The 23,277-nt window shown below is 35.4% G+C and overlaps 1 protein-coding gene across 2 annotated transcripts in view; it reads left to right on the forward strand.

Annotated features, from left to right (window-relative positions):
- LOC111144874 (adenosine kinase) overlaps nucleotides 1-23,277 on the forward strand; it is a 531,020-nt gene that overhangs the window by 410,666 nt on the left and 97,077 nt on the right. For both annotated transcript variants that reach the window (XM_022499443.1, XM_022499444.1), the window contains one exon: nucleotides 20,426-20,461. In XM_022499443.1, the coding sequence (XP_022355151.1) occupies nucleotides 20,426-20,461 (36 nt within the window). The remainder of the gene's footprint in view (nucleotides 1-20,425; nucleotides 20,462-23,277) is intronic.

Below are 23,277 nucleotides of genomic sequence, written 5' to 3' on the forward strand. Positions count from 1 at the left end.
AAAGCAAGAACTGGATATCGAGTTTCTTTATTCCAATTCTGGGACTGTTTTTATACCATTATTTTATGAACACGGAAAGCAAGCTGATTGTTTACCTAAAATTCATTATATTGTATGTATCTTAGAACTTGCCATTTCTTTCTTTTAATTTTTTTAAAGGTTTTATTTATTTAGAGAGAGAAAGAGAGAGCATATGAGCAGGGGGATGAGCAGAGGAGAACAGAAAAAGAATCTTAACCCTACTCCACACTGAGCATGGAACCCAAAGTGGGCTCCATCTCACAACCCTGAGATCATGACTGGAGCCAAAACCAAGAGTGAGAGTTTTAACCAGCTGAGCCACCCAAGTGGCCCAGAACTTGTCATTTCTATACTTTATTCTTTGAGTTAAAATATTTTGTATTAGTCATCTGTTTTCTGATTTGCCATCCAAGAATCTTCATTTGTCTTCCCTTTTATATCCAGTCTGCATAATGCTGCTAAGTAAGCTAATCTTTCTAAAATCTAGTCCTAATTATGCCATTTACCTGCTCAAACACTTTAGTACCTCTCACCTTCTCCATCCACCTAGCACATTGTTAAATAAATTAATAAATCCATTGTCGTAATTTATTAAAGAGTAACTCTGTCTTTCAAATTGTAGTGCTTTCTGCTCCTCTGCTCATCCCTTATGATCCAGCTTAATTGGACCACTTGCTGTTCACAGAATACACCTTTCATTTTCCATACCTTTGTGTCCTTCCTTATTACATAGTCACCTAAATGTTTACCTCTCTTCCTACATTTTTATCAAATTCTGGGGCATCTGGCTGCTGCAGTCATTAGAGCATGCAATTCTTGATGTTGGGGCTGTGAGTTCAAGCCAAATGTTGGGAGTAGGGTTTACTTTAAAAAAAATTTCCCTTCTGCCATAAAGCCTTCTTTTGTTTTCTTTGCTTTAAATTTCAATTGCAACCTGATATACTCTGACTTCAGTTTTTGCATTCATCTTAATTATTATTTTTGGTTAATCAGATGAGTCTAGCAGAGTGCCATATAACCATGCAATAAGTGGTATCTACTATGTTCATTGGTTGCTAAAGTTCTTGAAACCGATGGAAGATAGCTACCCCCTTTTATTCTTATAACAGATCATCAAAAATCCACCCAGATCATCACAAGTGAGAAAAGCCCTACAAGTATATATTAGTATTTATTTGTTAAAAAAAAAGAAAGACTTCATTTTAAAATTGTGAAGTGTACCATAATGACTTATTGCTGATTGTAAGCCCATTTAGACTTCTGTTTTTATCCACATGCTGTAAATTTTCTAATTATCTTTGAGGTCAGCAAAGTAAAAATAAAATAGTAGCTTGTTGGGACTCCTGGGTGGCTCAGTTGGTTAAGCGGCTGCCTTCAGCTCAGGTCATGATCCCAGCATCCTAGGATCGAGTCCCACATCGGGCTCGTTGCTCAGCAGGGAGCCTGCTTCTCCCTCTGCCTCTGCCTGCCACTCTGCCTGTGCTCACTCGCTCTCTCTCCCTCTCTCTCTCTGACAAATAAATAAATAAAATCTTTAAAAAAAAAATAGTAGCTTGTCATAAAAGTGCTTAGTTGGTAACTTACCAAGTCCTCAAACTGAATTGTGTTTACTGTTTACCCCTGTCATTTAATCTGTATGTAGGGTGTTTTGTAGGTTTTGTTTAGTTAACTTGTTGGTTTGCTTTGCTATTGGTTTTTTTGCTATTTTTGTTGTTTCTATTGTAAATCTTTTGACACTTATCCTTGTATTGTATTCTTTGATACCCAGTATCTGGACTCTATATGTCTTTGAAAATATAATTATAATTTTAAAATTCAGAAAAATATTCTCTTAGGAAAAACTATCACCCTGCATATTTGTATATTACTTGGAAGTGAGGCAAATGCCAACATCCTTTATGGTAACTTTCCAGGGCAGGACTGCAGATGTGACCAAGATATGGGTTGCTTAAATACTCTCACAGAACACAGCAGACTAGCAATTTATCAAATATTTCACCAAATCATAGATCTCATTCTTGGAAATCTCAGTACTCATACATACAAAGATCTTGGCCATTTTAAAAAACATTCTTTTGATCAGTTTAACTCATTCCAGTGCATGTTTATTTAATCACACTCTCTGCAAGGCAGAGTTCTAAGATAAGATACAAAACCCAGTTCAAGAAGCTCATAAACTGGAGGAGAAAATAGACCATGTAAATAAATTATGATGCAGTGCAAGAAATAGCATAATAGAGACATATACACAGCACTAAGTCCGTGAACTCTGGTCCCAAAAATAAAGTATGAACACAAGAAATCAAGTCAATATAAATCTATTGCCAAAGTATTTCTTCTTTGCTTAATGTGAACATGTGCTTTATCTTTATCATTTGGTAAATCAACAAGGATTTATTACCTATTCTGTGCAGAGCAATATGTTAGATGCTTTGAGGATACAAAGTGAGAAAGAGTTTCTGCACTAAGAATTTATAATCTAGTAGGAGAGATAAACTGTCTGTACAAATATCTATGTTTCTGGTCTGCATGTAATTGCCATAAGAGAAACCTTTGCAAATTGAGTAAAACTCTTCTGCAATGCAGAAAGTCACTTGTAGAGATAGGAAAGGAGAGACCATGAACAATTCAAGAAGGCTTCCACTAAGCAGAAGATGGTTGAACTAACCCTGGAGGGATTGGTGGGATTTTGACAAGGGTGGTTGAAGAATATTCTAATTCATTTAGTGCCTACATGTGCAAAGTAGAACGAAGGCGAAAAAGCCTGGGGCATGTTCAGAGAATAGCAAGTATTCTAGTTTGAGTGGCATCTGGTACATGTATAAGGGAATAGTAAAAGATCAGGCTAGAAAGGAAAAGTAGGGGCACTTATGGAGGACCTTTGAAAGTCAGGCTGTGGAACTAGAACTTTTATCAGTAAGCAATAGGTAGCATTTTGGGCAAAGGCTAATTGAAGTTGATATTTAGGAAGGTGAATCTAATGGTCATGTGCAAGGATACATTCATGCTGAGGGTGACAGGTACCAAAGACTGGTTAAGTGACTATATAATCTAGGCAAGAGGTAGTATAAGCCTGACCTAGGGTTGTTTTGTTAGGAACGGAGAGAAGGTTACAGATGCTATAGGCCCTATGCTTATAAATGTACTTGGCACAACTTCGAAGCTATCAGATGCAAAGAGAAAGTATAAAAGGGACTCTGGAAGTGAGACAGGATATATGATGATGATATAAAAAGAAAATAATAGAGGAAATTACCCCCCAAAAAATGTAAAGAGAAAACAGATCAGAAAATTGGTAACTGAATTCTAGAGAAAGACTGTCTTTAGGAAATTTAACAAATGAAGAAGATGATAAGCAACAGAAAGATGAAAGAAGAAAGGGGAAGAAGAGCCTGAGTCAGTTAAGCCTCCAACTCTTGACTTAGCTTAGTACTCATCTCAGGGTCATGAGATCAAGCCCTGCCTCAGGCTCCCCATTAGGCAGGAGTCTGCTGGAGAGTCTCTCTCCCTCTCCCACTCCCCCCACTATCTATATATCCTCTCTCTCTTTCTAAAATAGATAAATCTTTAAAAAAAAAAAAAGGAGGAAAGAAGATATACAACAGTAAAGTAAGAAGGAGAGTTTCTTGGACAGAGTAGAAAATTCAAACTCTAAAATATCAGTAAGTCTCATTTCTCATCTATTAAGTTATCCATTAGAATTGGGAAATCCAAACAAAAGAGCTTGAAGGTGGGGCACCTGGGTGGCTCAGTGGGTTAAACCTCTGCCTTCCGCTCAGGTTATGATCCCAGGGTTCTGGGATCGAGCCCCACATCAGGCTCTCTGTTAAGTGGGAATCCTGCTTCCCCTGCTCTTTCTCTGCCTGCCTCTCTGTCTACTTGTGATCTCTGTCTGTCAAATAAATAAATAAATTCTTTAAAAAAAAAAAAAAAAGCTTGAATATACAGGAGTAAGTTGGGGAAAATTGTCCAAAGACCCAAAGGAAGGAAAATGTTTACTCAAGAAATGAAAAGTAGTTGGTGATGCAAAGAAATTTGGAGATTAAAACTAAACGTCTAAAAGAATAGAAGGAAATGCGTACTCATTTTATTTTTAAAAATTATTCCTAAATTTTACACTATGCAGAAATACTTCTTCCCTCAAGAAAAGCAATTAAGTCCTATTCAAAAAAGTCAAGAGGGAAGGCTAAGTTTGGTGAGAACACAGTCTCTGAAATGGATATAGATGGAAGCAAATACATGTAATACAAGGTACAATAAGTCAAAATTGCTGTTAAAAAAATCCCATCTGTTAGTCCAATCACTTTATAACGTTTAGTGCAATAAAAATGCCAGTATTTTGTCAGTAGTTCTGTGCTGTATTACCTTCAATTACCCATGTGTTGTTGATACCCAGTGAAAACCCATCCTTTGTCATGGAGACTCCAGAACTCCACAGGCAAGCTCAAAGGTTGGATAATATGTTCTCTCAGATTCTGACAAGAGGTAGAAATATAGACATTTCTTGAATTCTAGTTTTTAGACTTAAATGATTGGCTCCCATTTCATTATCAAATGCAATATGAGCTTTTCAGAAATATCCAGTATCTGTTTAAACCTATTTCTTTTTCATACAGCGAGGATAGGTTAAATCACACTTTCCATCTGACATTTATTGAGTACCCTGCTACGTGCTCTGTTGGGTGTTTTCTACCATTTTTCTTTGATTTTTTTTTTTTTCTAATAGCCTGACTTGAACATTTGGCTAAATTTCTTCTTCATGTGCATTGGATTTTTTTCTTTGACTTCTTTTCTCTGAAGATACCTGTGTTGATCATTACTTCCATTGCTATCCTTGCTACTTCCCACTGGCCATTGTGTATTTTTTTCCTTTTTTTGCCGTTGTGTAAATTTTAAGTTTGTTTATATGTTGGACTTTTTCTAAAGAAGCATTATAATATACTCTGTATCTAATTATCATTAGCTAGCAAAAAGAAAGAAAATAATAGTGGTTATTGGTGATATTTGCAAGTGGCATTTTATATACGTAACCATAGGTTAAAATTCAGACCTGGGGAGAAATTACATTTTTCTGTCTGTTTGGATTTTTTCTACTAGAGATAGGAGACTAAATGCTTTTTTGTTTTTACTACATTTTGTTATGTTATTAAATCACAGTGTAGTCCTATATATTCCCTTTTTTACTTAGTCCAGTAACATCGTAGACTATAAATATTAATATTCTTTCTTCTTCCTCAGAAGACCAAGAGACCTAAGAAATAAGGGAATTTTTGTGATAGGTCTGGGCTTAAGAGTCAAAACAACTAGAAACTGGTGGTCTCTGTAACATCCATATTCCTCTGCCATATCTCACACCTTACCCTTTCCACTTTGCTCACAGAAGTGTTTATAAAAACAACTCTGCCCTGTGCAGATATCCATTTCTGTGTTTTGTATATTGTTTTCATTTTGTGTTTTACCTTAGTTTCTAAAAGTTAATTTTATACAACTTCCAGACTAGAATAAGTTGAGACATTAGATTCGCCCAGGGGATAGGCTTTATAGTGGAGGGGTATCACACCTTGACAACTTGGGAAGAATCATTCTTGGAATATGGAAAATATAAAGGATATTGGTACACTTTTAAACTGAGAGAAAGGAATCATTAGGCGGTTAACAAGAATGCTAATCTCTCCCCATCTGAGATCTTCCCTTTGTCTAATACTTAGCACTGGTCCATAATGCCTTTCTTTCTTTCTTTTTTTTTTTTTTTTTTTTTTCCATAATGCCTTTCTTATTGTCCTGCATATGTATGTATCTATACTCATAAGAATTGGTTATTTATCTGACTTTTACTGTCCTTTTTTTAAACATAAGTGATTTGGGTTTTTGATTGATTTTTTTTGTCAGTGAATGAAAGAAATAAGACCCATCAAAAGATACATATTTTACTTTTCTCAAGGCTAATAAGCTGGAGTCTGCTCCCCATAGGGCCTTCAATCCTTCATTGGTAACTTAATTAAAAAGAAAAAAATCTTTTTTGAAACATAAAAATATCCTACTAATAGCATAATTCAGGGGTCAGCAAACTTTTTCTGTAGAAGTCCAGTTAGTGTGGTCTCTGTTGAACTAGTTAACTCTGCTGTGGTAACATAAAAGCAATAATAGACAATATGTAAATGAATGAACATTGCTGTGTTCCAGTAAAACTTTACTTATAAAAACAGGCAATAGTTTGAATTGTTTTGCAGGCTGTTGACCCTGGCATAATGTGTTGATCCTACATTATAATAAAGCCCTCTCTATTAGTTGAAAGAGGGGATCAGGGAACAAATTTTTTAAAAAGGAAAGATGTTTCTACCTATCTGGGGCTTTCTAGTTCATAAGATAAAAAGCAAGAAGGTGACAATTATATAGGATATGTAAGTAAAAAAGGGTTTAGAACTAGAGTTATTCTTCAAAGGGTTTCAAATATAGATTACTGATAAAGTAGAGTGTTGACGATTTAGGGCAGCAGCTCTAAGTATAGGAACTGTATCCTTTGTACAACAAGATGCAAAAGGCAGTCTATGAGATGCTTAAGATAAATGATCAATCTGTTTTGTCTTCGGTTTGGTCATAAGCTTTTTTAACCATTAAATAGAGAACTACCAATTTGTTGAACATGCCAGGACATTTTAGGATCTGTACTTTAAGATGGACCTACATTGAACTTCTGCTGGAATAATTGAGTAAGAGAGACCGGATTTATCTTCTCTCCTTAAACAATGTAGAACCAGACAAAATAAATAAAACAACAGTCTCCAGACATTAGACAACAGACAGCACAGGACAGTGATCCCTTAGAGAAGGTAACAAGTGAGAGAATTCTGCAATTGTCATCGCATTCTGTTTAAACAGAGTTTCTAATCTATAGCATAGGAAAGGGGGATCCCAAACCCAGGAGTCCAACTGAACTGAAACCAAGTTAAGAACTAAAGGAGGCCAAGATGGCTAGAATTTACAGGAAAGAGTACCAGAGAAGAAAGCTGCAAAGAGACAAAGCACACACACTTTATATCTGCAAGGGGTTCCTTGCAGTCTTTAGCTGAATACTGGTCAGCATGTGTATGAGGAGAGTATTCAAGATAAAGGATGAAAACATTGGAAAGAAGCAGACAGAACATTCCCCCACATTCAATAGACTAATACCAGTATATGTCCCCAAGAGCCGGGGTGGAGAAACGTTTCTCTAATAAATGGGATATTTTATTTAATACTCAAAAAGATAATACATCTGTAGGGTGCCAAATTTGCTCTAGATTAAAGGCTGTTCTCATTTCACCTGCCAAAGCTTAAAAATAAATCTAGAAAGGACCAAACCAAACTGTTTCCAAGTAACCTAACTGAATTTCAGAATACACCTCAAAAATGTGTAAAGTAATACCAAAAATCCAACATCCAAAAACATAAAATTCATAATGTCCAGCATCCAGTCAAAATTATTGAGCATGCAAAGATGCAGGAAAATACAACCCAAAATGAGGACAAACATCAATCAAAAGAAATGGGTTTCTAAATGGCACAGATGTTACAATTATATGACAAGGATTAAAATTTCTAAATATATTCTGTATTTCAAGAAGGTGAAGGAAAGCATAAGCCTGTTAAGAAGAGACATAAAAAAGTTTGAACTTAGAGAGAAGAAGATGCACTGGATGAAAACAGACATTGGAGAAGAAGAAAAAAATAGTGGAAGGAGCAAGATGGCAGAGGAGTAGGAAACCTAAATTTCATCTGGTCCCAGGAATTCAGCCAGGTAGTTATCAAACCATTCTGAACACCTACAAGCTCAACAGGAGGACAGAACAAGAGGCAGTACCAAATGCCAAGGACCTAATACAAATGGACATTATTTAGATGTCGGAACTAGAGTTCAGAATGATGATAATAAAGATACTAGAGGGGCTTAAAAAAAGCATAGAAGATACTAGAGAATCCCTTTCTGGAAATATATAACCAAGGCAAAATCAAAAAGACTATTAATTAGGTGCAATAAAAAATGGAGGCTCTAATTGCTAGGATAAAGGAGGCAGGAGAGAGAAATAGTGATATAGAAGACCAAATGATGGAGAAAAAGAGAGATTAACAACTACCGGATCACAAAGGGAGAATTTGAGAGATAAGTGATACCATAAGACAAAACAAAATTAGAATAATTGGGATCCCAGAAGAAGAAAGAGAGAGGGGGACAGAAGGTTTATTTGAGTAAATTATAGTGGAGAACTTCCATAAGAAGGACACAGGCATCAAAACCCAGGAGGCACAGAGAATCCCCCTCAAATTCAATAAAAATAGGTCAACACCCCATTATCTAGTAGTAAAACTTATAAGTCTCAAGACAAAGAGCAGCTTAGGACAAGTAGTCTGTAACAACTAGTCTGTAAAGTAGTCTGTAACAACAGTAGAAACATTAGATTGGCAGCACACCTATCCACGGAGACCTGGCTAGGCCAGAAAGGACTGGCATGATATATTCAGAGCACTATGCAAGAAAAATATGTAACCAAGAATACCATATTCAGCTAGGCTGTCACTGAGAATAGGAGAGATAAAAAGCTTCCAGAACAAACAAAAACTAAGAGAATTTGCAAACACCCAACCAGCCCTACAGGAAATATTGAAAAGGGTTCTCTAAGCAAAGAAAGAACCTAAAAGTAACATACACCAGAAAGGAACAGAGACAATATACAGTAACAGTCACCTTATAGGCAATACAGTGGCACTAAATTCATATCTTTCAATAGTTACCCTGAATGTAAATGGGCTAAATGCCACGATCAAAAAACACAGGGTATCAGATTGGATAAGAAAAAATAATAATACCCATTGATATACTGTCTGCAAGAGCCTCAATTTAGACCCAAAGGCACCTCCAGATTTAAAGTGAGGGGGGGGGAACCATTTACCATGCTAACGGACATCAAAAGAAAGCTGGGTGGCAATCCTGTATCAGACAACTTAGATTTTAAACCAAAGACTATAATAAGAGATGAGGAAAGATACTATATCATACTTAAAGGGTCTATTCAATAAGAAGATCTAATAATTGCAAATATCTATGCGCCTAACATGGGTGCAGCCAGTTATATAAGTCAATTAATAACAAAATCAAAGAAACACATTGACAATAATACAATAATAGTCGGGGACTTTAACACCCCCTTCACTGAAATGGACAGATCATCTAAGCAAAAGATCAACTGGAAATAAAGACTTTAAATGACACACTGGACCAGATGGACTTCACAGATTATTCAGAACATTCCATCCCAAAGCAAGAGAATACACATTCTTCTCTAGTACATATGGAACATTCTCCAGAATAGATCACATTCTGGGTCACAAATCAGGTTCAACTAGTACCAAAAGATTAGGATCATTCCCTGCATATTTTCAGACCATAATGCTTTGAAACTAGAACTCAGTCACAGGACTAAAGTTGGAAAGAACTCAAATACACGGAGGCTAAAGAGCATCCTACTAAAGAATGATTGGGTCAACCAGGAAATTAAAGAAGAATTTAAAAGAATTCATAGAAGCAAATGAAAATGAAACACAATTTTTCAAAATCTTTCGAGATGCAGCAAAGGCAGTCCTAAGAGGAAAGTGTATAGCAATACAAGCCTTTCTCAAGAAACAAGGAAGGTCTCAAATACACATCCTAACCCTACACCTAAAGGAGCTGGAGAAAGAACAGCAAATAAAGGCCCAAACCCTGCAGGAGAAGAGAAATACTAAAGATCAGAGCAGAAATCAAGGAAATAGAAACCAAAAGAACAGTAGAACAGATCAACTAAACTAGGAGCTTGTTCTTTGAAAGAATTAATAAGATTGATAAACCCCATGCCAGAGTTATCAAAAAGAGAAGAGAAAGGACCCAGATGAATAAAATCATGAATGAAAGGGGAGAGATCACAACCAACACCAAGGAAATACAATTATAAGAACATGACCAACTATATGCCAGCAAATTATACAATCTGGAAGAAATGGATGCATTCCTAGAGACATAAAAACTACAAAACTGAAACAGGAAGAAATAGAAAACCTGAACAGACTCATAATCAGTAAGGAAATTGAAGCAGTCATCAAAAATCTCCCAACAAACAAGAGCCCAGGGTCAGATGGCTTTCCAGGGGAATTCTACCAAACATTTAAAGAATTAATACCTATTCTCCTGAAACTGTTCCAAAACATAGAAATGGAAGAACTTCCAAACTCATTGTAGGAGGCTAGCATTACCTTGATCCTAAAACCAGACAAAGACCCCATCAAAAAGAGAATTGAGCCTGCTTCACCCTCTCCCTTCACCTCTGTTGGTCTCTCTCAAATGAAGAAAAAAACCTTTAAAGAATAAAATTCTCACCAAAATACTAGCCAATAAGATCCAATAGTCTATTAAAAGGATTTTTCACTATGACTAAGTGGGATTTATTTCTGGGCTGCAAGTTTGGGTCAACATCTGCAAATCAATCAATGCAATACAATACATTAATGAAAGAAAGAACAAGAACCATATGACACTCTCAATAGATGCAGAAAAAGCATTTGACAAGGTACAGCATTTTTTTTTTTTTTTTAGCATCCTTTCTTAATCAAAACTCTTCACAGTGTAGGGATAGAGGGTACATACCCCAATATCATAAAAGCCATGTATGAAAAACCCACAGTGAATATCATTCTCAATGGAGAAAAAGTGCGAGCTTTTCCCCTAAGGTCAGGAACACAGCAGGGATGTCCACTATCACCACTGCTTATTCAACATAGTACTGAAGTCAGCAATCAGACAACAAAAAGAAATAAAAGGCATCCAAATCATCAAACAAAAAGTCAAAACTCTCACTCTTTCCATATGATATGATACTTTAGGTGGAAAACCCAAAAGACTCCACCCCAAAACTACTAGAACTCATACAGATATTCAATAAAGTGGCTAGATATAAAATCAATGTACAGAAATCAGTTACATTTCTATACACCAACAATAAGACAGAAGATAGAGAAATTAAGAGTTGATCTCATTTACAGTTGCTCTCAAAACCATAAAATACCTAGGAATAAACATGAATGGTTAAAGAAGATGTAGTATATATATAAATGGAATATTATGTAGCCATCAAAAAATGAAATATTACATTTGCAATGACATGGATGGAACTAGAGGGTATTATGCTAAGCGAAATATGTCAATCAGAGAAAGACAATTATCATATGATCTCACTGATAAGAGGAATTGGAGAAATAAGACTAATGATCAAGGAGAAGGGTAGGAAAAATGAAACAAACCAGAGAGGGAGACAAACCGTAAGAGACTCTTAATCTCAGGAAACAAACTGAGGGTTGCTGGAGGGGAGCTGGCATGGGAGGGATAAGGTGGCTGGGTGATGGACATTGGGGAGGGTATGTGTTGTGGTGAGTGCTGTGAATTGTGTAAGACTGATGAATCACAGACCTATACCCCTGAAACAAATAATACGTTATATGTTAATTTAAAAAAACAGTAATTAGTGATCTTTAAGACACAGCAGCAAAAGCTGTTTGAACTTAAACACTGAGAGAGGGGGAAAAAAGTCTTTGAAAAGCTATAAACCGTGCATGAATGAGCTGTAGGACAATATCAGGTGATCTAATATACATATTTGGAGTCTTAGGAAAGAGGAGAGTGAATGAAAATATATTTGAGGTCATAATTCTTCTAAACTTGATAAAAACTAAATTTGATGAAAACAAATCCGAAGTTCAACAAATCACAAGCAGAAAAAAATAAGGAGAAAACCATACCAAGAAACATAATGGAATGAAATCAGTGATAACATCTTAAAAGCAGGCAGTTTGATTTTTTTAAAAAACACATTATATTCAGAGAAACAGACTAGAATGACAGCAATCTTAGCATCTAAAACAATGCAAGCATAGAGCACTGAATGAAAGAAAATTAATGACCTAGAATTCTATACCCAGCAAAAATATTTTTCCAAAACAACAAAACCAAAACAAAGCCTTTTTTAGACATACTAGAGCTGAAAGAGTTCATCAGTAGAACATCAGCACAAACCATCTAGGAAGGCTCAGATCCAAGTGCTACCTGTAATAATTACAGCTGTTTGGTCTTGGACATACTTTAATTTCTCCGAACCTTCAGATATTTCTGTGATATGAGAAACCTATTTTATGGGATTTTTATGAGGATCAAATCAGATAAGGAAAATAATACACATTTGTTGAGTGTTTCCTTTGTGCCAAGCATGCGTTGTCTCATTAAAAATGGAAATAAAATATCCAGTAAGAGGCCCAATAAGAGGTCTGAGATTTTTTTCTTATGCTATCATTCTCCTCTTTCTTCAGTATCTGAAAAACCTGAGCTAGTCTAAAAGTTACCAAAATAGTTAATCAATCAAATTTTGTTGAAGTGTTTTTCCTAACTTTGTTTTCCTTTAGTTACCACCATTAAATATGCTTAAAGGTGGGAATGAACAACTTTCCTTGCTATAATAGACTCATCAACTAATAAATCACTTTGTGAAAGGGTTAGGTATGTCCTAAGCTAAACCTAATTTTGTTGGCTTGTGTTTTGGCTGCCTAATGTGTGTGTGTGGTTTTTTTTCCCCAGTCATGTTTATTGAGGTATAATTTATATACTGTCTATGTAACTTTTATTATAAACCTATTGGATAGGGGCCATGAATGTCTTTATAGCTTATTCTTTGCCCCACTGAGTTTTTGGCACTCAATAAATGTTAAATAATATTCTATTCAGCATTCTGCAGACAGGAAGCATATGGTAATAAATGTCAGAGCACAGGTTGAAAATCCCCAAAAAGTTGTGTGTTATATTCCTTGGAAAACCCAGTACAGAAATTTTTGTGATAAAATTTATTTTAGAAAGCAGTTCTCAGGCGCATAATTTACTTACTGACTTTTCTCTACCCTTCATTTACTTTATTTTCAAATTAAAACTTTTCCTCATCAAAACTAGTGTATTAAAAATAATATAACATTCATTCAGTGTCATAAAAAGTATATAAATGATTTTTTAGATAGCATAAAGAAAAGGTAATTCTTAGTCTGAAGGACAGCATGAGGAAATATATAAAAGCTTAACCAACATAAGTCTTTATGATATATTGTATGAAAAGAAATAAACAGCAGGTAGTTATTTATTATTAAATATCAGCATGACTTAGAAATGAATCACTGCTACAGCTGTCTCAGACCTTATAATGGTGTTAGACTTTGATTCAATAATATTTTTCTCACCCAAGGATCTGGCACTACTTAAATATCTTACTTTATTCTCAGTAAGGTAATCATTGCTTCAGAATAATGAAAGACATTGTTATTTGAAATGAAACTTGATGCTAAAAAACAAATTTTATGTAAAAGATAATATACACTGGTTATCTGTGTAGAAGAAATTATTAACCATAATCAGTTATACAAAGGCATTTAGATAGTATGTAACTAAATTATCTTTTCATAATTTGCTCACCCTGTGATTGATCTGTTGACCACACTTACTTTGAGTTGATTTTTGTGAGAATTTTTGTAAGCATTAACATAATCTGAATTATCTTAATTGGGATGTGTTATATAACCTCGCTAAGTCTTAGGATTCTCATATATAAAATGTGGATGGTGATTCCAAACATAGCTTAGCTTGGTGCCTCTAACTTGGAATTCCTCAGAAGGCTGTAATCAAGATGTCAGCCACAGCTGTAATCATATCACTACTGGGGGAGAATCCACTTCCATTATTACTTATGTGTCTCTTGCCAAGCCTCAGATCCTCACCAGTTGTTAGCCATGGGCCATAGGTGACAGCTTTCCTCTAGAACAGGAGCTCAGAGAGAGCATGTGAGCAAAAGAATAAACAAGGCATCCCATCACTTTTGTCATATATTTTTAGAAGCAAGTCATTAGGTCCACCCCACACTCAAGGGGAGGGAATTATACAAAAGTTTGAGTGTGAGCAGTCAGGGGATCATTGGAAGCCAATCTGGAGGCTATCTACTACAATATGATGCAGAGATAAGACAAATCATTGAATGTCCTTTGGATGCCCTAGAACTTGTTTGAACTATCCTGAGATCTTATCAAGAACCTGAATTCAATAGGCAAAATTATTTTACCTGTGAGGTTCCCATTAAATATTCCATTTATTCCTAGCAACAATCTAATGCAACAGATACTATTGGATCAATTTTATTGATATAAACTGATATACTAAGTGACTTGCTCAAGATTGCTGTAAAACTATACCCTTAGTGTAGGTCTTCTGATTCTAAACCCTGTACTCTCTCCCTTTTTTAAAATTTTTTTAAGATTTTTTTTTAAGTAATTTCTATACCCAATGTGGGGCTTGAACTCACAACCCCAAGATCAAGAGTCACATGCTTCACCAACTAATCCAGCCAGGTACCCCTGCCCCTGTACTCTTTGCATTTGGCCTCCTGAATGGTACTGTCTTACACTTAAGGCCACTCAAAGAGAGCATTATACATCCAATGTGTATACAAATATGTGAATTTTATATATAGAAAGATAATATTCTTAGACTCTTAACATTCTTAGACACAGAAGACTGTGTTATAGACTCTCACCTATACCACACCATTTAGGATTTACAGTATTGTTTCAAATATTATTGAATCAAAGTCTAATACCATTTTAAGATCTGCAGTAGCTAATAGTGGTGATATACTTCTAGGTTAATAGTATCTGTTAGCTTGAAACTATACATAGGAGATGAATACTTGTTGAATGGAGAGGTAACAAAGTAAGACCAACATTACTGATTTGGTGGCTCTGTACACCCGTGGCTTTTCCCAAAGCTCTGGACTCCTGTTACTTGAGTGAGGACCATGGCAAGTCCCCCAGTGAATTTTCCGCTTCCTCCATGCTTTGCAGCAGCAAAGTAGTTTGTTTGGATAGATGAGCTGCTTTCTGTGAATAATCGTCAGAAGTTACCTTTCTTTGGTCCTGAGTTGGATCTTCTCCTTTTTGTTTCATTCCATGAAGTTTCAGCCTATACCAGGACCCTTCATATCTGAGATCAAAAATAGAGTGGTAACATTAGCAAGGAGATAATGGTTCTAACTGGGTTCAGTGCCTTCAAGTGCAGAGCAGGAAGTGCACGGGCAAGTATTACGAGCTATGGTAGTCATGGTAGTTAGTAGTCATACCCTTCAGATCACCCTGGAGAAAAGAGAGGTAAATATTGTTTTTAAAGGCATTTGCTAACTTCTCAGAATAACTTTGTGGTATGTTTAATAGGACCATAAAAAACTACCTTCCTTTAAAGAAGCAAAATAATAGTTCCTACAACTAAGAAATAAATTTCACAAAGTCAGAGGGTACAAGGCCAATATAGAGAAATCATTTGTATTTCCGTATAACTAGTAACAATTGGAACTGAAATAAGAATAAATAAGAATAGGGACGCTAGGTGGCTCAGTGGGTTAAACCTCTGCCTTCGGCTCAGGTCATGATCTCAGGGTCCTGGGATCGAGCCCCGCATTGGGCTCTCTGCTCAGCGGGAAGCCTGCTTCCCCTCTCTCTCTGCCTACTTATGATCTCTCTCTCTGTGTCAAATAAATAAATAAAATCTTAAAAAATAATAATAAATAATAATAAACCATAACACAACTTACGATTTTAGTTTAATATTGATTAGAGATCATTCTGCTTTATAAATTAAAACTGAGGTGTTATCAGACAAACTGCAGAGAAAACAGTTTTCTCCTCAACTGAATATAAAGGAAATAGCTCTTTGATATTCACAAACATGCACCTGAGTTTCTCCTTTCTTTCTGTATAACCTGAGGATTGTGCTTTCTAATAGTGGCTTGCTAATCCCTTTAAATAGCTCATAATGGAAGTATTCCATAGTTTTCATTAACCATGAATTTCAGCTTCTTCTTTTTTTTTTAAACCTCAAAACCCCTACTTGGTGGTTGTTTCACTAGCACCCTTTTAGCCTGGTCGATGAAGCAGCAAGCCTACTGCAAATCCTAAATAACGTGGTGTAGATGAGAGTCTGAGACTTTAATTATATGTCATTTTATTCACAACACTCAATTCCAGGAAGGAAAAAATGACTTTACTGTTGTAAAAGACATATTATGTGAGTATCATTCATTGTAAACCAAAAATGATACTGTATTAGAGCATAGACAACAATGGGAACTAATTCTGAAAATGTGACCTGTCTGGGAAACTGCATAATAGTGAAAGTTATCAAAATGGAAAGAAGTGTTAATGTGAAATCCAGCCTTCTCAGAAATACTCTTTCTGGCCTGTTTGGTTTTGCTTTTGTTGCTTGTCATGCATGAATGAAAGTGCTACACTCTCAGGGGAGCAGGAAAGCCTCTGTCAGTTGTTTATTTCCTTAATCCCTCCTCCTTTGTGATTTTTGATGTCAGATCTAAAATGGAAAGCCTGTAAATATAATGATTATCACATGGATAATCACCTGCATTAGGAACCGCCCTGCTTCTCTATTCTAACCCTAGCTGTTCTCCACACGTCACATCCACTCTGCGGTTGGATTTTAACCTGACTGCTTCATTAGATTTGTGAACTCAGTACATGGCGCCCTGGGGCAGCACAGATGGGGACGTGCTTGTTTTCTTTTCTCACTTTTACTGCAAAGACACACTAAAAAGTCCTTTTCAATTTAGTATGATCTGTTTACTTGGAATTAACCCTGATATTTGGAACCTGCCTTACTCTTTTGCCCACCATCCATGCCCTTTTTTCCTTCCCTGCTTCCAGACCTAATGCGTTTTCTTTTTGTCCCTCCATGCAGTGAATCTGAGGACTAAAATTCTGGTTAAAATTCTTCCTAGGTCAAACTGTTCCCCTGTGTTGTTTTATTATTTGTTTTGCTGGGAGGGAAAAATAAATGTTGTTCCATCATTGTATCTACAAACACCTTCAGATCAGAGGTTAGCTGTGGGAAAGTCTGCAGTGATGTGAGCCAGCTGCCTTCTCTAATGGAGTGACTGGGGGCACCAGCTCAAGATCAAAAGAAGGTGGGAGGAAGTCAGGAGATAAGATCTTTTTAAGCTATGGAACAAGAGCTTAGCTTTTCAGTGATAGGGCACAGCTCGGCAAACCTGTGTGAGGGGGCGCTAAGATAAAAAATTGAGTTGACTTTTCTTCAGCATGTCCTTCCTCAATCAGAAATATGTTGGCGCTTCAAATAGTTCACAGATGTGGAATTGTCCTAGAGCCTGGTTTCCTTAAAGAATAATGATCTGACGTTTATATATGTGTCTTCTTGCAATTAGTTCCACTGTACCACAACAGAGCACAATTAATTGCTTTTTTATATCTGTGTGAGCAAAACTGGACATTAAAAAAGCATTTTAACTACTATATGTTGAATTTTGAGTTTTTTATGTCTTAGTGCAGTTTTAGTCATACAGCTTCTTCATATTAATTTTGTGTTCTAGTTCTCTGGGCATCTTTCATGCCTCTGATGAAGCTCTGTATAAATAAGCAGTTGTAGCAGAGCTTTTCAGTTATCTTTCTGATGTAAGAATTAGCTTGGTTAATTCTTGGACTGGACAACTTGGAAAAATATTATGTTGATATCTTTTGAAACTTGTCCTTTTCCTTGACATCCAGGCCAGCAAATATTATTAACTATCTGGTATATCAAGTTCTATTATAAGTAAATTATCAAAGAGGCCAACCTTGCTTGTACCAATTGTTAAGATCATAATTCAATTTTTCATTAATCTACATCACCAAGACTAACTTGATCAGCCTTATGCTTCTCTAGTGAACAGCCTAGGAATTGTACTTTCAGCTTATCTCTATTAACTTCAGCGTTTAGCTGTAATCATCCATTTCAACCTTTTCAAGCCCTCACAATGGGTCTTTAAATCTTTATGTCATTAGTATATTGGACCATAAGTGCGTACATACTTCTTTTTCCCAGTGTTTTCCTTAACATGTAGATAGTACCCAAATTTGTGCTGGAGACACTGACTTACTTTCTGCCTTACATGGTTTGGTGCGGCAGTCGTTTCAGTTGAGTTGGATCTGCTCACTACTCAGGCTCAAATCCCATCCTTCTATTAATATCTCTTGGCAAAGATAATTTTGGAGGAATGTAAGTTAAGATGTAGAGGCTCTTGACAGTTGTCTGCAGTATTTTTTTTTTTCATTTTCAAGAGGGAAGTTGAGTTGAAAAGTAATATTGCTTCTATTTTCTCTATCAGTCCTAAAATTAAAATATATGCAGAGAGTACAGAAAGGGAAAGGATTTGGTTACACAGATGTGTTTTTGTCGCTTTGATGGCCTGTTTAAAGAGCATTAGTAGATATAGAAATGTTCATCAGATTGTACCCTTAAAATATTTAGGAACCTAGAAACACTGTGAATTTAAAAATTTTAACTAGGGGTGCCTGGTGGCTCAGTTGGTTAAGGGTGTGACTCTTGATTCCCACTCAGATTATGATCTCAGGGTTGTGCGATCCAGCCCCACATCATGCTCCACACTCAGCATGTAGTCTGCTTGAAATTCTCTCTTCCTCTCTAACCCTTCCGCGTCACACTTTCTATTTCTCTCTCTCTAATAAGTAGATAAAATCTTTTAAAAACAAAATAAAAATTTTAATTTTTTGGGGGGCGCCTGGGTGTCTCAGTGGGTTGAGCCTCTGCCTTCGGCTCAGGTCATGATCTTAGGGTCCTGGGATCGAGCCCCGCATCGGGCTCTCTGCTCAGCGGGGAGCCTGCTTCCCCCTCTTTCTCATCCTCTCTGCCTACTTGTGGTCTCTGTCTGTCAAATGAATAAATAAAATATTTTAAAAAAATTTTTTTAACTTTTTTTTAAATGTTCAACCTTTGTTACCCTGATATTATATAAAAGAGAAATTGGGGAGAGGAAGACTATGTACTATAAAAGTTTTCCAACAGACAAAGTAGAAATACTAAACACATCTAGATTTTTTTTCCCCAGGAAAACATCTTCCAAATATGACTTGATAATTCTGAATAACCTCAATGAGAAAGAAAAGGTAGGAAATAGAAAATATCCAAAAAAGTGGCATCTTTGAACAATTAGCTCCATGAAAAACTTAGATTGGAAAAAAGGCAACAAAATACCAATTTGAAATGAGCATCAAACAAAGACAATGCTAACAAATGGTATGACAATATATTGAAAATTTCAGTGATAAAATACATCTAGATTTAATAGTTGATAACATTTTGACATTTTTACTTCACTTTAATTTTTTTAATATTCTGAAGTAAATTACATATATTATGCCATTTTATCCCTAAATACTTCAGAAGAAACCTCTAAAATTAAGCACATTTACCTTATCAAATAATAATTCCTAATGTTATCTCAATCCTATTTCATAATCAAATTTCTCTAACTGTCTGAAAAATGCCTTTCTTGAATGGTTTGTTAAAAACAAGGTTCAGTTAAGGTGTGTACATTGCTCTTGGTTATTTTTCCCCTCCCCAAGTTCTCATGACCTTGATTTTTTGGAGAGACCAGACTATTTGTCCTGTAGGATGTCCCTACTTTATGGATTTGTCCATTTACTTTCTCATTGTATCATTTAACTTGTTCTCCTATCCTCTATATTTTCTGTAGACTGCAGTTATTAAATTGAAGTTTTGATTGATTAATGTTAAAAATATGGCCAGTAAACTTTATGGGTAGTGCTATGTCCTTTTAATGGCATAATAATGGAAGGCACAGAATATTTGGTGATTCCACTATTAATGATGAAAAAAATGATAAGATTGATCACTGGGTTAAGGTGATGACAGCTTGATCCTTCCATTATAAAGTTATACTTTGCTCCCCGTGACCAGCATATAATCTGTGATATTTTGATTCCATGAAATACCCAGCTTCCTGTCATCCTTTTATCCAAGAAATTTAGCATCCATTGATGATTCTTGCCTGAATAAATTTCATTAGGGGTTGCAAAATGGTGATTCTCTGAATCTATACATTTATTAGCAGACATTCTTCTTTGCAGAAGTACTTTCTGAAAGGCATTGTTTCAATTAAAAACACAACCACCAGTATGTTCCTTAGGTTCCAAATGATTGTCTTTCTTTGCTGGGGTCAAAACACCTGAACTCACTGTGACAGCTACAGTAAAAACATGTACTACATCTTCTTTATTCTAACTTGTGAAGTGTGTTGACATTATGCTGCCTTTTTTTTTCATGCCAAGGAAAAAAAGAAATCTTTTTTGGTGTAAGAATAAAAATTGAACTGTGTGGGTATATTGAGATAATTGTGTAAAAAGAAGACTATTTGAATGAGTTTCAAAATGGATTATTTCTTCATTACCTAGCACTTTATAATTAACTGTTCTTTTTTTTTTTTTTTTTTTATTTCAGGAAGCTGCCACTTTTGCTAGAGAGCAAGGCTTTGAGGTGAGTTAACCCACAATTGCACACTAAACAGATCCTAAAGGTTTTTTCTAGCTGATAATGAAGTTCTTTTGGACAGTGATTGATGTGCTATTATACTCTCAGAGCCTCGCAGCAGTTGCCATGGAAACTTGGCAGTCGTCATGGTTTCTTTGTTCTGCCAGCACAGTGTTATGACGCACTCTGCTAGGTCTGCACCCAACATCGCCTACAGATGTTATTTATTGAATTTTGAAAAGCCTCTTGGGAAGCCAAGAGGTTGGGCACGGTTTCAAGCTGCCTCTGCAGATATGGGGCCTGTCAGTTTGTTCAGTTAAAAAGCTACCTCATTAGCTGTATTACATTTCATAAGGATTCACTGCTAAAGCAGTGGTGGAGCAAGACTAAATAGTGAAATATAATGTTATTTAAATAATTTCACCCCTACCACATGTAGATTATCATTATGCAAATTAATTTCCAAAAGGTTGTACTTAACAGTTGTTATGAACTGATTAATTTAAATCCTGCTCATATAAACTTCCTGCTTTAATCTTTTTTCCCCATCTCTCTCTCTCTCTCTCTCTTTCTTTTTTGATAGCATAAAACATAAATTTTCTGAAACCAAATATCAATAATTGGCTTTAATTTCCAAGTCTTAATTCTGTTTTCCTAGTGGAAATATTAGTTGTCAAGATTCAAAACTCCATGTGGTGGTTGTTGGCAAAATTAGGATACCAGACAAGATCATGTTTTTATCTATAAAATATCCATCTTCTAGGTAATTGTTAGAAAACACTGGCTTTAATCTGAACCCAGATTAACTGACAGTGAATTCATAAACTGAGTTTATAAGTTTATAAGCATCATATTTATGAGCCAGAACTATGTAGAATGCTGTGTTCTATACAGCAACTTAGAATGTTGCATGGTAGTAATTTTTAAAAATTAAAGTGACTAGAGCTGGAATATAGAAACTCTTTATTTACATGCTCAGTATTGTCTACCATCTAGAGAAGCTGTGAGCATTGATTAGATCTATCAGTAAGCTCACTTTGAACTCTTCAAAGTGTTGTATGAATTTGTGAGGGAGCTATTATTTAAATGTACTAAAGGCAGATTCATTATCGAGCAACAAAGTAATACATGTGCATGTTACCCATGTCATAGGACTTGACAACCAGATGTAAAGCTTCCTCTTCTTGGAGGAAGACAATAGCTTGTGGTATACGTATTCTATGAAAAAACCCTATCAGTGCAGAAAAGCTTGCCTCAAAATACTTGATTATTAGAACTATGATAGCTGCTTGGGAGTTTTCTTTTTTTGTTTTATTATATTCTTATAAATATAGGTTTGAGTCACATGTAGAAGGAATAAAAATTTCCAAGTATTTATTGAATCTAATTTAAGTTTCACTTTGTAATTTCCCAAACTGGCAATTGGTATTCACAAGTAAATATACTCAGGGTAATATTCAATTCAAATGTTTTGATCATGAAAATGTAAGTAAATGTTTTAAATTAAAGTTTCAGTAATGGTAAGTTTTAATATTAACAATCAATATTCTCTTTTGTTACATCAATATTCTCCATAGATAAGAGCTTGTCGAATGTAAATTTATAGCTTGTTTTCAGTGCTAACATTAAAAAATGTATTTTAGTTCTGGAAAATAACTGGTTTTGTATATGCTTAGAAATATAACATGTTGCGTAACAAATGATCATGACTCTGTAGTGCCTGCAGATAATAATTTTTAAATAGTTTATCAAACCCAAATTCATACTTTTATTGCCCACTTGAGCTACATGCTTTGAATATGTTTGCTTTAAATTCAGTCTTAGGGACAAACTAATTTTTCTACTCTCTACTAACTGGCACCATATTAACCTTTCCATTGGTTCTTATTTGCTGACACCTAGAATTGTTTTTTTTTAAACCATAAATCTGCCATAATTGATTACAGCATATAAACATGATGATGTTTATAATAGTATATCTTATTACCTTCTAACATAGCAAAACTACTCTGTTGGTGATGCTGACAGTGATATGTTAGATTAGGTAAAGCACACCATGTCTTGATGTGTCCCTTCATGGATTCCCTAAAATACTACAAGCATTGCAAAATATATAAGAGCCATGAGTAGAATATTTTTATTATTAAATATAACCCACATATGGAATGCTACCTAGGGGAATTCAATTATTTTAAAATGTCATAAAAGTTTCTTTAGACCATTAGATAGTAAGAGGAAAGCCTAGGTTTGAAACTTGGTGTTTTTAAAGAATCAAACAAGAATAAATCACTTTATCTTAACAGTTTAATACATATAGAAAAGTGTCAGTGCTCGTAGGTCTACTGTGACAAACTAGTCAAGATCTGCATTTTATCCCTCTCAACCTTAATTTTACCTCTAAATTGGGGCATGAATGAGGAAAGAAGTGAAAAGATTAAAAAGAAAGGTGAGCATTTTTTTTTCTTTCGACCAGCTCTGCTGTCCTACTCTTATTTTCTATTATAAATCCCAATCAGTTCCCAAAGCCACTGAGTATTGCCACTAGTGATATGTCTGTTAACAGACCAGTCCAAATGCCTCTAAAAATAAACAGTGTTTATTCATCAGGAAATATCTTCAGTAGCATTGTTTATGATAGTCTGGTTAGCTTCTCTGCAAATTTTAGATAATCTTTCTTTTTAAAAAAACCTTTAATCTTTAAAATGAATTGGGCAATTTTTAGTAAGAAGAGGCAGCTTAGGAGGGCACTGGAGAATGAGATAAAAACTGGAGCTGGGCAGAGCACAAAGCAGAAGAGAGAGGAGATATATATATATATATAT

The sequence above is a fragment of the Enhydra lutris genome, unplaced genomic scaffold (genome assembly GCF_002288905.1).
Source record: "Enhydra lutris kenyoni isolate GAN:26980312 unplaced genomic scaffold, ASM228890v2 scaffoldscaffold12, whole genome shotgun sequence".
In the NCBI taxonomy this organism is placed as follows: Eukaryota; Metazoa; Chordata; class Mammalia; order Carnivora; family Mustelidae; genus Enhydra; species Enhydra lutris.